Raw genomic sequence first — 19,410 nt, 5'->3', positions numbered from 1 at the left:
GTCCAGCTGCTTCGGCTCACTTCACTAGGTTTGGTGATTGTCCCAGAGCTTCTGGACCCGGGATCAGAGTGCGAAAATCGCTCTAGCGGGAGGGAAGCCCAGGTATCACTATGGCAACCGCCAGCCCCTCTGGCCGCGTGACGTCACCCCTCTCTCTCTCCGCTTGAAGCGGCCTCTGCGAGAGGGAGCTGGGGAGTCCTCGAAGGGGGCTCCCCTCTCCTCCTTTAGTGTGGAACTATTCCGCCCCGATCCCTGGGAGGGCTTTGTTCTTTTGTTCCGGCCTAGGAGGAAGGACGCGAGCCGAGCCCCGCCCTGTTTGTCCACCTTCCAGCTTTTCCGCTCCGCAACAGGTGTGTCTTCTTGAGCCCGCGGGGGTGTGAACCCACAAGTGTGCACCGAGGTAACCGTCCGAGTAGGTGGGCGCCTCTGCCCAGATTCTAGGGTAGGCGCCAGGGGTCTTTTGGAATCTGGGGCCGAACCTGCGTACTCGATCTCCATTCTGTTTTTGTTCAGCGGGAGTGCCACATGCCTCTTTACTGTTCTCTCCGGGCACTTCTCTTTTCCAAGGACCTCTTGGCCACTGTGCAAAACTCTTGAGGTGTGATTTTGTGACGGTTGCCGCTGACCCCATCTTGTGTCTTTTAGGGCAGCCAGCTTCACTGTGTGTAAGGGCACAGACTCGTGCCGGACATCTGGGCTCCAGAGAGAGGACCCCACTGGAGGGACGCTGCTTGGGAAACCCTGGTGTCCAGATTTCAAGAGGAACGGGATGAGCACCTGAGATGGAAGGTAGTGGGGACGACTTGGGAGAGAGTGGGATAAAGGGGGCAAAAGAACAGCCATGACATGAAGATTGAATACTTGACAGAGCTGGAAGAAGTGGAAGGAGGGAACCTTATATGACGATCGAGAAAAGAAACAATTACATCATAGGGAGAGATTCTTATTTACATTATAGGGAGAGACTTGGAGGAAGAGTTAATTCTGCTTGGCTTTGGGATTGGGGAATGAAAAGGAGTAATGATTCAGAATGTCTGTGACCCTCACATGATTTCTATTTATTAAAAATTAGAATGATAATCTTACAGTCAGAAAAAATCTTGGTAATCATCTCTTCAATGTAAGAATCAGTTCTGAAATATCCTTGGCGGATGACCATCTGTTAAGCCTATGCCTGAACAATTGTGGCATTAAGCTCCATTTTGGGTGCAGACTATTCCCTTGTTGGTGTTTTCTTTTTTTAGTTCCTTATATGAGGCAGAAGTGCCTTTCCCTGTAACTTCTGTGTTGATCTTAGTTCTTAGTCCCCAAAAGCAAGAGACTGCTCTCTCTTTAACATTGCTGCCCTTCAGATATGTGAATTCAGTGTTACAACTCCTACTCACAGATTCTTTTTCTCAAAGCAAAATAGCCTCAGTTCCTTTGATGGGTCTCCATGCGATATATCTAGACCTCTTCTCTAAAAACTCTACTGCATGATAGCATGCTTCTTAAAATGCATTGCCTAAAACTAAACAGTCATTTAGATGTACTTTGAAAAATACCTTAAAGTGTGACATACTATTTCTTTTGATTTGGATATTTCTGCTGTTTAGTATCAGATTGTATTTGCTTTTTAAAAAATCAGCGATATTATGCTGTTAGTCCTAGATCTTTTTTACATAAACTGCTGTGAACTAGATTTATGTCATCCTTGTATAATAGACTTGTTTTTTATCCTTAATGTCAGGACTTCACATTTATTATGATTGTTCACATTTTTTGGCCAAGTGTTCCAGCTTGTCAGAATAATTAATAATTAATATTAACTTGGTTATTCAGTGTTTTAACTGTTCTTTCCAATTTTATGTCACTAGCATATTTAATGAATATTCCTTCTCTTTCTTCCTATATGTCATTCAACAGGTCAGGGTAAGGACAGAGCCCTGTGATATGTCACTGTAGACTTCTTTCTGCATTGTCATTGTCTTTACATTCTGTAGGTATGGCTATGCAGTCAGGTTTGGTTTAACCTAGCTGCTATCATACAGTCCTTTTTCTCGGATTTGTTTAATATCATTAGAAATCTTAACATTATTTAGGTTTGAGCTATACCTTATATTTGTTCTCAGCTCTTTTTTTCTAAAGATACAAAGAATCTCTGTTTTATTTCTCACAACTGCATGTGTATCTACAATTATCTCAAAACAAAAAGTTTGATGAAAAAATCAACTGTTTCATTCTATCACCAATGAGCAATTGGAAATTGTAATAAAAATAATAATTCCATTTATAATAGCATCCAAAATATGAAACAAGAATATAAACCAACAAAAATATGCAAGATCTCTACACTGAAAGCTACAAAATTTTGCTGAGAAGTTTTTTCCAGCTTTATTGAGATATAATTGACCCTGACATTGTGTAAGTTTAAGTTGTCCAGTGTTATGATTTGACCCACCTATATATTGCAAAATGATTACCACAATAAGGTTAGTTAACCACATTGGTCACCACACATATTTGGTGGGGTGTGTGTGTGATGAGAATGTTTAAGATTTATTCTCTTAGCAACTTGCAAGTGTATAATACTGTATTGTTAACAATAATTACCATACTGTACGTTAGATCTCCAGAACTTATTTGTAACTTAAAGTTTGTACCCTTTATCCAAAATCTCCCCATTTCCCTCACCCTCCAGCCCCTGAAAACCCTCATTCTGCTCTTTGTTTCTGTGTTCGGACCTTTTAGATTCCACATATGAGATCATGCAGTATTTGTCTTCCTCTTATTTCACTTAGCATAATGCCTTCAGAGTCCATCCATGTTATCCCAAATGACAGGATTTCCTTCCGTTTTATGACTGAATAATATTGCATTATATATGTGTATGTGTATGTACATTCCCACTGTTTGTGGGAATGTAAATTGGTTTACCCACTATAAAAAACAATATGGAGATTCCTTAAGAAATCAAAACTAGAACTACCATATGATTCAGCAATCCCACTTCTGGGTATGTATCCAAAGGAAATGAAATCACTATCTCAGATATCTGCACCTCCATGTTCATTGCAGCATTATTTGTAAGAGCCAAGACATGAAAGCAACCTAAGTGTCCATCAGTGGATGAATGGATAAAGAAAATGTGGTATATATTTATATTTCCATAGTGGCTATATCAATTTACATTCCCACCAACAGTGGACAAAGTTTCCTTTTTCTCCACATGCTCACCAACACTTATCTCTTGTCTTTTTGATAATATTCATTCTAACAGGTCTGAGGTGATATCTCATTGTGGTTTTGATTTGCATGTCCCTGATGATTAGTGATATCAAGGACCTTTTCATATACACTGGCCATTTGTATGTCTTCCTTGGAAAAATATCTATTCAGGTTCTCTGCCCACTTTTAAACTGGATTATTTGTTTTTATGCCGTTGAGTTGTATGAGTTCCTTATACACTTTGGATATTAACCTCTTATCAGATATATGATTTGCAAATATTTTCTCCCATTCCATAGCTTATCTTTTCATTCTGTTGATGCTTTCTTTAGCTGTGAAGAAGGTTTTTCGTTTGATGTAGTCCCATTTGTTGCTTTTTCCTTTTGTTGCTTGTGTTTTTTTGGTGTCATATTGAAAAGATCATTGCCAAGACTGATGTCAAGTAGCTTTTTCCTCCTGTTTTCTAGGAGTTTTACAGTTTTAGGTCTTGTTTAAATCTTTAATCCATTTCAAGTTAATTTTCATGATTGGTGTAAGATAGGGATTCTGTTTCCTTCTTTTGTATGTGATTATCCAGTTTTCCCACCACCATTTGTTGAAGAGACTGTCCTTTCCCCATTAAGTATTTTTGGTCCCTTGTCAAATATTAGTTGATCATATATAGGAGACTTTATTTCTGGGCTCTCAATTCTGTTCCATTGGTATCTGTGTCTATTTTATGACAGTACCATATTGTTTTGATTGCTGTAGCTTTATAATATAGTTTGATGCCTCCAGCTTTGTTTTTCTTTGTCAGGATTGCTTTGGCTTTTAGGGGTCTTTTTTGATTCCATATAAATTTTAGAATTTTTTTTCTATTTCTGTGAAAAATGCCATTGGAATTTTGATAGGGATTACATTTAATCTACAGATGACTTTGAGTAGTATGGACAGTTTAACAATAGAAATTCTTCTCATCCATGAACACAGGATGTCTTTCCATTTATTTGTGCCTTCTTCAAATTCTTTCATCGATGACTTATAGTTTTCATTCCACAGATTTTTCATCTCCTTGGTGAAAGTTATTTCTAAGTCTTTTATTGTTTTTGATGCTGTTCTAAATGGGATTATTTTCTTTATTTCTTTTGCAGATATTTCCTTTTTAGTGTATAGAAACACCACTGATGAAATCACCTCCTCCTGTCTTTACTGATTGGCTTTGGGAGAGAAATATCCTCCATCAGCAATTCTGTTAGGGATTCTGAGGCTTTCTCAGATCTTCTATGCATATATCTGCTCCATGCTTTTTGTTCCCTCTTGAGGGGGATTCTTAAGATTGTATGCCATCTCTTAATCCTGCAAAGCCAGGCTGGGTGCTAACAGCTTCACCTTTGCTTTTCCTTGGTGGTGCTAATGCTCAGGTGCTTTTGGTAGCTTTCTCCAAATCATGCAGAGTCAGGCTGGCTTTCTGTGTGTGTTCATAGCTATATAAAAGCTCCTCTTGCCACCATTAGGGTGTGCACAGAGAGCTGGCCATAGGTTGTGGGGAGGGTGTATAGGAGAGGTGCATGGAGCATTGCAGTTGGGAGGATCCACAAGTGAAGCATCCCCAGTGGCTCTTTGTCAGGCTTCCTGATTGAGTCTGTGAAGTGGTTAGTAGGATCCATGTTCCTTTGATATACCCTCCAAGTGCCACGGCTGCTGTTCTCCCAGCTGCTCTCTTCCCCTCATTCTCTTAGGACACCTCAGTATTCTGGATGAGGTGAGAAAGAAGTGGATATCTTTGGTGGTGTCCCATACTGCTGGGGAACCTGGGCACTCACATGCTTTCACTTTTTTCCGTGAGAGAAATCACAGGCCAAGAAGGCCGCCTTGGCACTGAGCTGTACCTCCTTGAGGGTGATGCTGGTAAAATGAAACTGTTCCTCTTACCCTCTTCAATGCATCCATGTTGGATTTTTTGTTGTTGTTGTTCCAGTGGTGTGCTGGAACTTCTGTGCTAGACTCCTGGACTTCCACAAAGACACTCTCAACCATGGATGATTGTCTAAATCAGTGTTTTTTGTGGGGAAGGTGGTAGAAAATTCTTATTCCACCATGTTGATGACATCCCTTCTCCCCTTCTCAGCTCTTTGCCTCTTATATCTTTCATAAATATTCTTTTTAATTCTAACTTCCTCAGAATTAAATCAGCCCAAATGGTTTCATTTTAAGGCTTTGCCTTTTTTTTCTTTTTGGGATTTTTCACGATTGTATAGTTAGGATTAACTTTCATGAGCCTCTGTCCCTTATAGTCATGGTAATATTTGTAACACTTACTGAGCATTTACTATTGCCAGGCACTTAGTTGGTTTCTATAGCTGTTACTGTTGTTGGTTTTGTTGGTTTCTGTTACTTGGAATCAAAATCATCTTACCTAAGACATTTCTCTTTATTCTATTTTCCTAAAGTCTTGGGTACATATCTGCCTATGTACAACATTTCCTCAACTTTCCTCCAACTAACATCTTCATTTTCTTCTCAAGATTTCTTTTACAAGATAGTTTTCCATTACTGGTCAAATTAAGTCTGGAATAATAGTTCCTTTTATTACTTCCTCTACTTTCTGAGAATCGGACTTTCCCGTCAACCATTACTCTGAATAGACTTCCCCAAGAGCAAAGTTTGTTTCTGTTTTGTTTATTGATGTGTAAGTTACTACATTAAGTGCACAGATCTTAAGCGTACCAGTTGATTAATTTTTATATATTATATGCCAGTGTAACCACTACCCACACTAAGATATGAAATGTTTCTAATGCCCCAGAGGTCTCTCTTGTGTGCCTGCTCAGTCAGTAACCCTCCAGAGGTAACCACTAGTCTAAGTTTTTGTACTTAATATACAGGCACACCTCAGAGATATTGTGGGTTCAGTTCCAACCACTGCAGTAAATCAGATATTGAAATAAACTGAATCTCATGAATTTCTTGGTTTCCCAGCGCATATAAAAGTTATGTTTACACTATACTGTAGTCTATTAATTGTGCAATAGTACTATGTGTAAAAAAAAAGTATATACCTTAATCTAAAACTATATGTTATTGCTAAAAAATGCTAAACATCTTCTGAGCCTTCAGCAATTTATAGTAGTAGCATCAAAAATTACTGATCATAGATCACCATTACAAATATAGTAATAATAAAACGTTTGAAATATTGCGAGAATTACTGAAATGTGACACAGAGACATGAAGTGAGCAAATGCTGTTGGAAAAATGGTGCTGATAGCCTTGCTCGACATAGGGTTGCCACAAGCCTTCAATTTGTAAAAACAAACATGGTATCTGTGAAGTGCAAATAAAGTGAAGCACAATAAAACGAGGTATGCCTGTAAATGTCCTCATACGGTATGCATTCTTTTCTTAAAAATTTTATTTATTTATTTATTTTTGGCTCGTTGGGTCTTCATCACTGTTGCATGGGCTTTCTTTAGTTGTGGCGAGCAGAGGCTACTCTTCGTTGAGGTGCGCGGGCTTCTCATTGCGGTGGCTTCTCTTGTTGCGGCGCATGGGCATCAGTAGTTGTGGCGTGTGGGCTCTAGAACACAGGCTCAGTAGTTGTAGCCCACGGGCTTAGTTGCTCGGCGGCATGTAGGATCTTCCAGGACCAGGGCTCGAACCCGTCTCCCCTGCATTGGCAGGCGGATTCTTAACCACTGCGCCACCAGGGAAGTCCCAGTATGCATTCTTTTGTGTTTGGCTTATTTTGCTCAGTATTGTTTATGAGATACATCCGTGTTGTTAGGTAAAGCAAGAGCTCATTCTTTTACACTGTGGGATAATATTGTATTGTATGACTATATCACAGTTTATCCATTCTGCTGAAAGACATTTGGATTGTTTCTAATCTGGGCATATTATAAATAAACCTGCTGTGAACAGTCTTGTACAAGTCTTTTGGTGGACATAACCCCTCATTTCTCTGGATATATGCGCAGGAGTGGGATTGCTGAGTCATAGGGCAGGTGTACGTATAGCTTTGGTATATACTGCCAAACAGTTTTTCTAAATGATTGGTAAATGTTTACTTCCACAGCAATGTACAAAAGTTCTAATCTCTCTGTATTCTTGCCAGTAGTTAGTATTGACCATGTGTATTTAAGTTTAGACACTGTGGTAGGTAGGTAATATAGATAAGTATATGTCGGTGTGATATGTAGTTTATACTAATAGCAACGTTTCAAAGGGCATGGGAAGACTTTTGGAAAGTAATCTGATTATTAATTCATATTTTATATGTAGCAGAGAAGGCAGCAGAAATATTTTGCCTCACTTAATGAGGAATGTAGATTGAGTTGTATGATCCATGTGACTGTAAGTATCTAGGGGCAAAATTGTGAATCTTAAAGTAATGCTTTAATTCCTAAGCCTACCCATGAGAGTACGAGGGTCCTAGTCAGCAGTTACGTTTTTTTTTTTTTTTTTGGATTTTGAGAAGGAAATGGCTTCTCAAATGGCAGAAATAGTTCCTGCTGTTTTCATATAGAAAAATAAGTGGATTTTGTGGATTGCTGGGAACAGCTAACTTGGACAGGATTCATTGTGGTTTCTTTTTCCTCCCCTAGATCTGTCTTCTCCAGAGTCTGCCCTTCTCCAAGGGGGACATACTTCACTCCCATCAGCTAGTTTTCAGGTAAGTTGGGATTTCCTCAAATGTCATTTCAGTCGTTAGAGTGGGATTGTGTATTCTTTTGCTGTGGGTTATGTTTAGCTGAAAACCAATGTTGGCAGTTCATTCTGGGCTCCCATCTGCCAACCACTTTTTTCTTAGCTCTGCCTCTCCAGCTTAACTAATATATTCACCACTTAACTTCTTGCTTACGTTTTGCCATGTGCCACTGATGAGAGAGCAGAAGAAGTACAAAACTTGATACTTTACCTGAATAGACCAAATAACTGCTAAATATTAAAAAGGTGAAATGAGTACCATGGAAAACAGAGACTCAACAAAAATGTATGTGGTCTGGAGGAGTTAGGAGAGTTTCTGCAGTTCTTGCTTTTTTCCTCTGTAGCTCTCTTCCCTACAGTACTCTGTGTGAACTCTAGTCGCCTTGACTTCCCCAAACTCTCAGCATTACCTCTTCAGTTCAAGGAGTCTGCTGGTTCGCTCCTGGGTTCCCCTTCCCTGCACCCCTGCCTGGACACTCTCAAGGTAGTAAGCTGGAGCAGTTGTAGGGCTCACTTCATTTGTTTACTGATTCTTGGGGATCACTATTCTTTGTTATCTGAGATTCAGTGCCTTGGAAACTGTTGTTTCATATGTTTTGTATGGAATTTGTTGGTTATTTTAATGAAGGAGGGTAAATTCAGTCCTGTTAATCCCATCTTGGCCACAGCTTGATCCTTTTGAGGTTTGGTTTTGAACTGTAAGCTTTGTTAGGGCTGACCTAGTGTAGCCTTATTCTAGGACTGTGTTTCATGGGGTCTGTGACTACACTTTAGTTCAGTGATATGCTAGGATGACCCACCCAACCCAGCAGCATAACTCAGGGATAGGGATCATTACAACAAAGGATACAAAACGCATCAGAAGGACAAAGATATTTATAAGAATCCAAAGAAATCAGGTGCAGGCTTCCAAGTCCTCCTTGTGTGATGATCACACAGATGTACTTTCTCTAGAGCTGTTGTCCATAGAGACAGAGAAATGTCTCTACCCAGGGAAGTCTTCTTGAGTCTCACAGTCCAGAGTTCTTAAAGGGAGCTGATCACATACATCAGCGTGTACTTGCTGTTGACCAGCCATGGTGCAGACCTCAAACTAGGCACCACATGTGCATCGTAAATCTTCATGTATACTTTAAACAATGCTGACAGTCTGGTACATCCTGTCCCAGTGCTCCAGGCACACAATAACATCGTCAATCGGTGACTATATAAACATTAGTTTTCAGAGCTTGTTTAAGGTTCAGAAACATGGATCCAAGTGTCCCTGGAGATTAGCAAGGATTGGGCAAGCCGGACTTGCTGCTTTAACTCTTTCCTCACAGGCTAAACTTGTGCTGCTCCTAAAGCGCGCTGGAACTGTTTGTGGGAACTGATTGTGCGTATGTCTTCTTAACTCTGGGTTCAGTTATGTCACATTGGTAACTTGATATGGCCTGTGGAGATAGTATTTACACCAGAGTTTTGGAGCTCCTCCTCTTTGTATCTCCCTTCTCTCTAGTATCTACCCTGCAAATTCCCTGCCTCTGTAGTCCTGAGCTGCCACCTTTGTTTCCTTAGTTCAGTGAGACCACTGTGTCTTGCTCAGTTTCTGCCTCCAGGCAGGAAACTGAAGGGTCTGTGGGGCTCATGTGATTGTCTCCCTTCTCTCAGGGATCACAGTTCTGTTCTGTCTGCTGTTCAAAAATACGAAAGCACTTGTTTCAGTTTGAGTTTTACAGTTGTTTACTCTTGGAGAGCTAGTCCAGTAGCTCTGTCGTGGTTAGAAGTAGAAGTCCCAATAATTTATTTATCTATTTTGAAACAAAATTAACTCACTTGCCCAGTTTCAAATATATAATAAATAAAGAAAAAGTAGGAAGTTCCCCTGCATTGCCTCAAGAGTCCCACTAAACAGTCGCACTGATAATATTCGGTAGTGTATTCTTTTAGCTTTTTCTCTGCATTTACATACAAACTTTCCTATTCATAAAAATAAAAATGGGATAATACCATGTATGCTATTTTTAATATGATATATATTTCCTAATCAGTACATATAGAGACACTTTATTTTTAAAATGTCTACATAAGCTGCTTTAGTATGGATGTACCATGAATTCTTTAACCACTATCCTATTAATAGACATTTAAGTTTGCTTTTTTTTTCCCCTCACAATGTTGCAAGGAAATTTTTACATATGTCTTTGCACCCTGAGGTGTTTCTAAAGAATAAATTCCTACAAGCTATAAATCTGGATTGAATGATATATGTATTTAAAGTTTTGATAGATCCTGGCAGAGTGCCCCCTGATAGATTGCATTAGGGCCCTGTTCCCACCGTAATACACATGAGCACTTTAAGCAGTGTTCACTAATCTGGTATCTCATTGTTTTATTATGTTTTTCTTGGAGTGGAGCATCTTTTCATGGTTTGTTAACAATGGTTTGGGTGAATTGCCTGTTTGGGTTGTCGGCCTTTGTTGGTTATTGTTGTAGGTTGTTCATTTTTTCTGCTAATTAGTTGTAGCAACTCAGAATATTGCATTTTATTTATGGTTTTCTACAGAAGTTTTACATTTTTATGTGGTTTTATGTGTCAGTCTCTCTGTCTTATAATTTTTGCCTTCCACATATCAAGCTTATAAAACTATTTTTCTGTCTTTTATTCTATTTTATTTTTGCTTTTTCTTTAAAATTCAGTCTCTAATCCAGCAGATATTTTTGTGTATGCTGTGAAGTAGGGAACTCACCTTAGTTTCTTTTCTCAAATAGACAGCATTTGTTATGACACCATTTAGTGAATAATCCAGCTTTTTAAAACTAATTTGAAAGTTGCTTAATCCCATTTAGTTCTTATAAACATGGCTATATTTTGGGTTTCTCTGTTTTTCATTGAGTTTTATTCCATACTAGACCACTCTGTTCTAATTTATCTTTTCTTTCGGTATATTTTGGTATGTTACTTAGTATATTTTGAAATGTGGTAGGGTAAGTCTCCTCCTCAAATTCTTTCAAAAACGTTTTTGTTTTTGCACTTACAGGTAGTAAAACATATTATTGATGTTAATAGGTATATTCTTAATACTTGATATATCTTGGAACACAGAGATCATGATGATGATGATTATGAAGATCAATAACAACAATAACAGTGGCCAACATTGACTGAGCACTTGTTATATTCTAGACCTTAAATTAAGCATTTAATATTGAACATTGCTTATTTAATTCTTGAAATAGTCCTATGAGTCAGGTTTTGTTTTTATATTCATTTTACGAAGGAGAAAATATCAAAATCATTTTTCAGATAGCCCAGAGCTTGCCTTACTTCTGTCAGTATTGCTAACTTTACCCCTTTCTGAGGTAAATCCTTTATGGCTAAGCAGAAATATGTTTGGTATTTCAGGAATCAGTGACCTTCAAGGATGTGATAGTGGACTTTACCCAGGAAGAATGGAAACAGCTGGATCCTGTACAGAGAGATTTATTCAGGGATGTGACATTGGAAAATTATACACATCTGGTCTCTATAGGTAAGGATGACTTCTCTGCGTTACTATCTGGGGGTGTGTAGGAGGAGGGTGCTCTTGTGCTTAGGTGAGTTTTGCCATTAAGGAACCAAAGATTCCTAAACTTTGAAAGGTTTTGAAAAGGTTGCTACTCTCTAGCAGCTAGAAGGACAAACTAATAATTTTTCTGAACCCAGATCAGTTCCCAAGTTATACCACATCTGGGAATGTATAACATGGAAGCTATATGTGCTTTATATGCTTTACTCCATCTGATTTGTCCATGTATCCTTTCCTCTAAAGACAAAGTGATGAGACTGAACTCTGATACAGCACTTTTCTCTCAGTGCAGACAGGTAACTTTTTTTACCCCTATGAGCAGGACTCCAAGTTTCCAAACCTGATGTGATTTCCCAGTTAGAGCAAGGGACAGAGCCATGGATTGTGGAGCCCAGCATTCCAGTAGGTGCCCTTGGAGGTAAGTAATGGATACCCGGCAGATGAGTGTTATTGACACTAACCACCAGCCTGATGAGAGGATTTTACGTCTGAAATGTAGATGTACTTCTCTTTAAAGTGGCTCCTGTGGAGAATGGGAAGGCATCTGGACTCTCTTTTTTTTTTTTGCGGTACGCGGGCCTCTCACTGTTGTGGCCTCTCCCGTTGTGGAGCACAGGTTCCGGACGCGCAGGCCCAGCAGCCATGGCTCACGGGCCCAGCCGCTCCGCGGCATGTGGGATCTCCCGGACCGGGACACGAACCCGTGTCCCCTGCATCGGCAGGGGGACTCTCAACCACTGCACCACCAGGGAAGCCCTGGACTCTCTTATGCTTTGTCAAAACAGTAAATGTCTCAACATGTATTCTAATTTTGTACTCCTTTCAAAGGAGTTATTATCCTTCTTGCTTTTTTCTAAAGGCAACTTCTTGACATGGAATCTGGATTCCTCCTTTCCCAGCCTCCTTTGGGGCCCTGGTCTCATAATTATTACCCCACTTTTCACCCTTACAGTTTTCTTTTTGGATCTACAGCCTCCACCCCCAGTACCTTCAAACAGAAATAGGTAACCTAAATTCCAAATACTTTCACTCAACACTGTTAATCTTTCTGGCTACCATCCAGTCTGCCTTCTTGCTTTCCCAACCAAACTGTGCAAAAGTGAGTTCCATACCTGTAGCCGTCATTTCTTCATCACCTGTTCCTGTCTTAATCTCATTGTGTAGCTTCTGACCCTATCACTTATTGGACTGCCCTTGAAATTTTGAATAACTTTCTTGTAAACCATCAATTCCCAAACTGCACAGAGAGACTTCTTCAAAGATCTGACCCTGAAAAAATGTACAAACTTAGTCACTCTAGGTAAGGAATGTATCTCCAGATTTAATGAGGTAGGAGTAGGGGGTCCTTTTTACGGGGAGAAACAATGCATGCCATGTTCAAATTTAGCAAGTACTGGATTAGCTAAAATTTAGCAGGTTTCTTACTGGAGGACCACTCAGAATTTTTTTTTTAATTTGTAGTTGGGAATTATGAATTTCCAACAGAGTGCATAGAATGTAACATTTCTCTCCCCCGTCCTCCTAACGGTGATTCCGTTTTTTTTTTTAATATTGCACCTTTAAAATCTTTCTTTTAAAAGATGGTTTCATGGGACTGCCCTTGCAGTCCAGTGGTTAAAACTACTCCCTTCCAATGCAGGGGGGCATGGATTTGATCCCTGGTCAGGGAACTAAGATCCCATGTGCTGTGCAGTGTGTCCAAAAAAAAAAAAAAAAAAAGATGGTTTCATGGAACACAATTTAGAAAACTAATTTTTTAAAAATAAGAACTTTATTAACTTGTGCTTATAGTTTGTTAACTTTTGGAAAGTTACACTGAGGTGGCCACTGGCCCTGGGCCTTGTCTGCGTCATTTTCCTATCCTCTTCTTTAGGCTGTCTTGGTGACTTGGCCCCTGCAGAATTGTGATTGTATTCTGATATATATTCTGTCTTACTGGTCTATGTTGTTCTTTTACAACCTGGATGTCAGCACCTTCTATTATCTCTCCATGCACATGGGTGTCTGAATATTGTGGTCAGTGCCCTTCGACTTTGCATATAGTAAAGTGAGAATTGCTTCCTGCAGTAGGAATGGTGCTGTTCAGTCTGGCTTTCTGGAATTTTCTCCAATCCTTCATTCATTACCCCACCTCTGATATTCTGGTAACTCTTTTGGTTAGTACGTGGACAATATGACAATATGTATGATATTGGTCACAGTCTGTTGCATGTTTATTGCTTTCAACTGGAACTCCAACTTGAGCTAGAGATCAGTCACTCCCACACTCTTTTTGCCTTTAACAGCATCCGACTCCATGGTCTCCATATCCTTTTCCCTGTGAAGTACTTCCCAGGAGCTGTTTTTTATGGCTATCTGCTGTACACGTATATCCTTAGTGTCATTTTTGTTGATGAAAACATATCCATTTATTATACTGATTGGCTGTTCCCCAAAACTTGTGTTACATTAATTGTCTTGTCCCTGCTGGAGAAGCACTGCTGTTGTGAGGCTGCCTGCACTTCTGCATGCTGATGCATGCTGTACCATTTCCCATGGTACCAGGTATGGAGAGGATGGTAGGCAGCTCTAGGTCCCTGCCTTGCTTCTTATGTTTGCAGTGATAATGGTGGTGACAATGACTGGGCTGGCAGCACAGGAGATTCAGGGTTCTCTGGGGGTCTGCTGTACCTTCCCGTTACCAGTGGAACCAAAGAAATGCTGTTTTATTTTATTTTATTTTAAATTAATTGATTTATTAAGTTGGCTGCGTTGGGTCTCCACTGCTGCACGCGGGCTTTCCTCTAGTTGCGGCGAGTGGGTGCTACTCTTCGTTGTGGTACACAGGCTTCTCATTGCGATGGCTTCTCTTGTTGTGGAGCACAGGCTCTAGGCACGTGGGCTTCAGTAGTTGTGGCACACGGGCTCAGTAGTTGTGGCTCATGGGCTCTAGAGCACAGGCTCAGTAGTTGTGGCACATGGGCTCAGTAGTTGTGGTTCATGGGCTTAGTTGCTTCACGGCATGTGGGATCTTCCCAGATCAGGGCTAGAACCCGTGTCCCCTGCATTGGCAGGCGGATTCTTAACCACTGCGCCACCAGGGAAGTCCAAGAAATGCTGTTTTAAACACAGCCTTTTTTTCTTTACTGAATCTGCCAGCATTGACTACCCTGTCATCTTTCTTGTCTTGGCAAAAAACAAACTATCCCAGAGTAGACAGTAGAGTACTGTAACTCTATGTCCTGATTATGTACTTTTCTGGTTCTCATTTTCTTTTTAACAACTTTGGTTCTGTGTTTCTTATATTCTTTTGTTTGCTTGCTGAAAAACTGCTTTCTTTCGTTAGTATATTTTATTCGTCCCATTACCCTAAACATCCTCAAGGATCTTCCTCCATTGCTGCTTTTTTTTCACATACATTCTTATGGCTTTAGCTATTCTTTTCCTTCTTCTTTTGAGCTGATATTTTCTGTCCTATATTTGAACATTTTAGTTATCCTGCTACTTTTGGCATCTTCCACCCCCACAAACACCATTATAGTCTAGTCTTCCATTTCTCTTCCTAATTCTCAAAATGCCTAGTGTTGAACTCGGTATCTTCCTCCACCTAAATTACTTCCTTTACTATTTACAACTTTCTCATTTCTAGCAGTGATATGACTATTTTGTCCGTTTTCTAGGCTAAAAATCATGGAGCCATAGTCATGTCTTGTGTTTATCCTGTCTTGAAATCATGGTTCTTAGACTTTTTGTTGCTGTTCACTGGCAAGGAATCCCAGTTCAGACTGCCTCCTTTAGATTCAGTCCATCTCTGTCTCCTCTTATCTATCTCTGTGGTCACTTTCTAAATTTACTATCAACTTAAATGGAGTTCCCTTACTGGTTCTTAGAGATTATCTGTGAAGTTGAATTAGACATTCTCTTGTTACTCTCATATTTTATTTCTCGTTCTCCTTAGCTCTTTCCAAATTTCTCCCTAAATAATAGGGCTGTGTTTGAAAATCCTCAGAATTTGCTGAGGGCTTTATTTTTAGTTTCATTAGGTCATTCCCACAATAACACTTTTGTTGTTGTGTTTGTTTATTTTCCCTCAATTCAGAGAATACTGACATTTTCTCTTTCAGACTGGGAGACAAGACCAGAAAATAGCATATCAGTCTCAGAGCTGGACGTTTCTGAAGAAGAGCCATTTCCAGAGGCAATAGTAGAAAAGCACAAAAGGGATGATCCTTGGGGTTCCAATGTCTTAGAAACTGGGGAATCTGAAGGCAGTCCAGAAAGGCAACAGGCAAATGAACAGGCCCTGCCAAGGGAAATAAAAATAACTGACAAGACAGTACCTACTTTGAAGAGAGACCATGTAAATAATGACTTTGAAAAAAGCATCAATGTGAGTTCAGACCTTTTAACACAAAAAGAAGTATCTCCAGAAGAGACCTCTACCAAAACAAGTGTCAAACAGAATTTAAAGCCGGTTAAAAAAGAGAAATCTTGTAAGTGCAATGAATGTGGGAAAGCTTTTAGTTACTGTTCAGCTCTTATTCGCCATCAGAGAACACATACTGGAGAGAAACCCTACAAATGTAATGAATGTGAAAAAGCCTTCAGCCGGAGTGAAAACCTTATAAACCATCAAAGAATTCATACTGGAGATAAACCATATAAATGTGATCAGTGTGGAAAAGGCTTCATTGAGGGTCCTTCTCTTACTCAACATCAAAGAATTCACACTGGAGAGAAACCCTATAAGTGTGATGAATGTGGGAAAGCCTTTAGTCAGAGGACCCATCTTGTTCAGCATCAGAGAATTCACACTGGTGAGAAACCATATACTTGTAATGAGTGTGGAAAAGCCTTTAGCCAGAGAGGCCACTTTATGGAACATCAGAAAATTCATACAGGAGAAAAACCTTTTAAATGTGACGAATGTGATAAAACCTTTACCAGGAGCACACACCTTACTCAACATCAAAAAATTCATACTGGAGAGAAAACCTATAAATGTAATGAATGTGGGAAGGCTTTCAATGGACCCTCAACATTTATACGTCATCATATGATTCATACTGGTGAAAAACCATATGAATGCAATGAATGTGGGAAAGCCTTCAGTCAGCACTCAAACCTCACTCAACATCAGAAAACACATACTGGGGAGAAACCTTATGATTGTGCTGAATGTGGGAAATCCTTTAGTTACTGGTCATCCCTTGCTCAACATCTAAAAATTCATACTGGAGAAAAACCTTACAAATGCAATGAATGTGGAAAGGCCTTCAGTTATTGCTCATCCCTTACTCAGCATCGGAGAATTCACACCAGAGAAAAGCCCTTTGAATGCAATGAGTGTGGAAAGGCTTTCAGTTATCTCTCAAACCTTAATCAACATCAGAAGACTCATACCCAAGAGAAAGCTTATGAATGTAAGGAATGTGGGAAAGCCTTTATTCGGAGTTCATCTCTTGCTAAACATGAAAGAATTCATACTGGTGAGAAACCCTATCAGTGTCACGAATGTGGGAAAACCTTCAGTTATGGCTCATCCCTTATTCAGCATAGGAAAATACATACTGGAGAAAGACCTTACAAGTGTAATGAATGTGGGCGAGCCTTCAACCAGAACATCCACCTTACGCAACATAAGAGAATTCACACAGGAGCAAAGCCTTATGAGTGTGCCAAGTGTGGCAAAGCCTTTCGACATTGTTCATCTCTGGCTCAACATCAAAAAACTCACACAGAAGAAAAACCCTACCAGTGTAATAAGTGTGAAAAGGCCTTTAGCCAGAGCTCCCATCTGGCTCAGCATCAACGAATTCACACTGGAGAAAAACCCTATAAATGCAATGAATGTGACAAATCCTTTAGCCGGAGCACTCATCTGACTGAACATCAGAATACTCATACTGGAGAGAAGCCTTACAACTGTAATGAATGCAGGAAGACTTTCAGCCAGAGCACTTACCTCATTCAGCATCAGAGAATTCATTCAGGAGAGAAGCCCTTTGGATGTAATGATTGTGGAAAAGCCTTCAAATATCGTTCTGCTCTCAACAAACATCAGAGACTGCACCCTGGCATATGACTCTTCTAGGAACATCATAAACACAGGGGATGCATTTACTCTAGTTTGTCCTTTTAAGTACAGAAGAATCAGGGTGGATTGAGAAACTGCCGAAAATATTTTTATTTTTCACCGTCATGCTGTGGAATGGAAAGTACATTGGGCTGAAGTAAGCCAATTATGTTGTTAAGCAACTTTGTGACATTGGCAAATTCAGCCATTTTAAGCTTCAGTTTCCTCTGTGAAATGAGGGATTTGGAGTAGGTCATTTCAAAGGTCGTTTGGAGTTTTATATTCGGTTTTGTATATTCACAATATATTCTTGAATAGGATTATTGTACATCAACATTTTGCTATGTTGCATCTAGAATGTATGTATTTATGCATGTTTTGCCAATAGAAAACATTTATGTTTCAGTAACTAGACTGGAGATCTATCATGCTCCTGTTCTAACACATTTAAGTTCTTTAAGTAACCGGTTCCTAATAAAAAGAATTGTAAAGTACCCTCAAATTAATAATTCAGTAATATATAATGGCTTAAGTCAGTACAAGTGTTAAACCTTCCTACTATTTTCTCTCCTAGTATGTTTTAACATTCTAGAAGTTTATCACAACTACATAGATCCTCTACTACAGCTTAAACCTGTGTTATTTAACCCCAGTTACATAGTGGAATCACTTAAGGAACTTTATAAAATTCTGTTGCCAAGACCCCACCCCCAGTGACTGGCCTAGGGAGTGGGATCCTGGCCTCAGTTCTTTTTTTAAACTCCTAATGTGTACCCTGGAAAGAACAACTGGATTAGATTTCAGTACTCATTTCCTTCGTAGCTTCTTGTGGCTCCTCCTAGAAGCTCACAGATTAGCTCTTCAGTACACATAATGTACTGAAGGGGATGTACACATAATGTAATTTTGACTGTTACCTTGTTTTGTAAATTGGTTTCTCATGAACTTTGAGAGGTAAGGTCAAATTTGTTTCCTTACCAAAGTACAGAAATTAAACGGCTGTATAAAATAATGGTCATTTTACTTGCTTTTCCTTGGCCACCTGTTATCACAAGCAGATGACAGTGTGAGTGACACTTCTGAAGATGGGCAGCCCACCGCCTGCATGGCCATTTGTGGCAACCCTGGTCAAGATAACATTTGAGCCAGAAATAAATATGGGTCTAGCCATAAAGAAATGGGCCCTTATATTTTCTCTAGATACAGTCTAATTATCAGGTCTTTTAAGAGTAACTGACAATTTCCTAGCCTGGCCTTGAGAATAGGAGCTCTGAGAACAGGAGGTAGCACAGAAGTTGATCATTATTTATATAAAAGGAGTTCAAGACCCTTCCCACAAAGGAGGTTTGGGGGAGTGCGTGCTGCAGCTTTCTTCAAGTGAAAAAAAAATTCAGTCATTTTTGCTTATATAAATGCCAGTGACCTGCATCAGAATTTTGTCACCTCCTTAAAGAAGATGCCAGACAGTGAAGAACAGAGTTCAGGAGATAAAGTAGCCATTTAAATCTCAGGACTTTTTTCTGTCGTAGTTTTGAAATATCTATGAAGAAATGTCATCTTGGTATTTTTTAATTTCTCAAGGCTTCCATTATGTAGGAATTTTATTGATCCCATAGCAGAGAGGTGGACACTAGCAGAGAGGAATGGATCTCAGGTTATAGGATATGCTTTGGTTGGAATCTGAGCCACTCCCACAGTATAAGGAAAAGAAGTTTGTATATCCAGGTGAAGGGTCCTCCTGTTTCAAAGGAGATCCCAAAATAGAGAACACCAGAGTCTGCCTGAAAAGGACAAAAAGACTCTTGTCCTTTTGCCACTATGATTCCTATATGAGGGAACAGAATTTATTTGGGAATTTGTCATTAACCATGGAAGATCCTACTTTGTTCCATTCATTTGATCTATTCATAGATA

The 19,410-nt window shown here is 39.6% G+C and overlaps 1 protein-coding gene across 2 annotated transcripts; it reads left to right on the top strand.

Moving 5' to 3' along the window:
* Positions 1-305: 305 nt before the first annotated feature.
* ZNF184 (zinc finger protein 184) lies at positions 306-18,401 on the top strand. Of its 2 annotated transcripts, none has more exons than XM_082663561.1 (6): positions 306-350; positions 646-789; positions 7,791-7,858; positions 11,279-11,405; positions 11,764-11,859; positions 15,545-18,401. In XM_082663561.1, the coding sequence occupies exons 2-6, from the start codon at positions 783-785 to the stop codon at positions 17,503-17,505; spliced, it is 2,259 nt and encodes a 752-aa protein (XP_082519687.1). In that variant the 5' UTR covers positions 306-350; positions 646-782; the 3' UTR covers positions 17,506-18,401. The 2 variants fall into 2 exon arrangements, with proteins under 2 accessions (XP_082519687.1, XP_082519686.1); XM_082663560.1 differs by lacking the exon at positions 306-350 and adding an exon at positions 360-400.
* Positions 18,402-19,410: the final 1,009 nt, after the last annotated feature.

The sequence above is a fragment of the Grampus griseus genome, assembly GCF_964374135.1.
Source record: "Grampus griseus genome assembly, chromosome: 10".
Taxonomy (NCBI): domain Eukaryota; kingdom Metazoa; phylum Chordata; class Mammalia; order Artiodactyla; family Delphinidae; genus Grampus; species Grampus griseus.
This window is presented reverse-complemented; position numbering and strand designations above follow the sequence as displayed.

Bases quoted from the DNA above. Each gene is read 5' to 3' on its own strand.
- ZNF184 (XM_082663561.1), top strand. The intron at 7,859-11,278 runs GTAAGTTGGGAT...TTGGTATTTCAG, and splicing joins TCCCATCAGCTAGTTTTCAG to GAATCAGTGACCTTCAAGGA. The intron at 11,860-15,544 runs GTAAGTAATGGA...TTTCTCTTTCAG, and splicing joins TCCAGTAGGTGCCCTTGGAG to ACTGGGAGACAAGACCAGAA.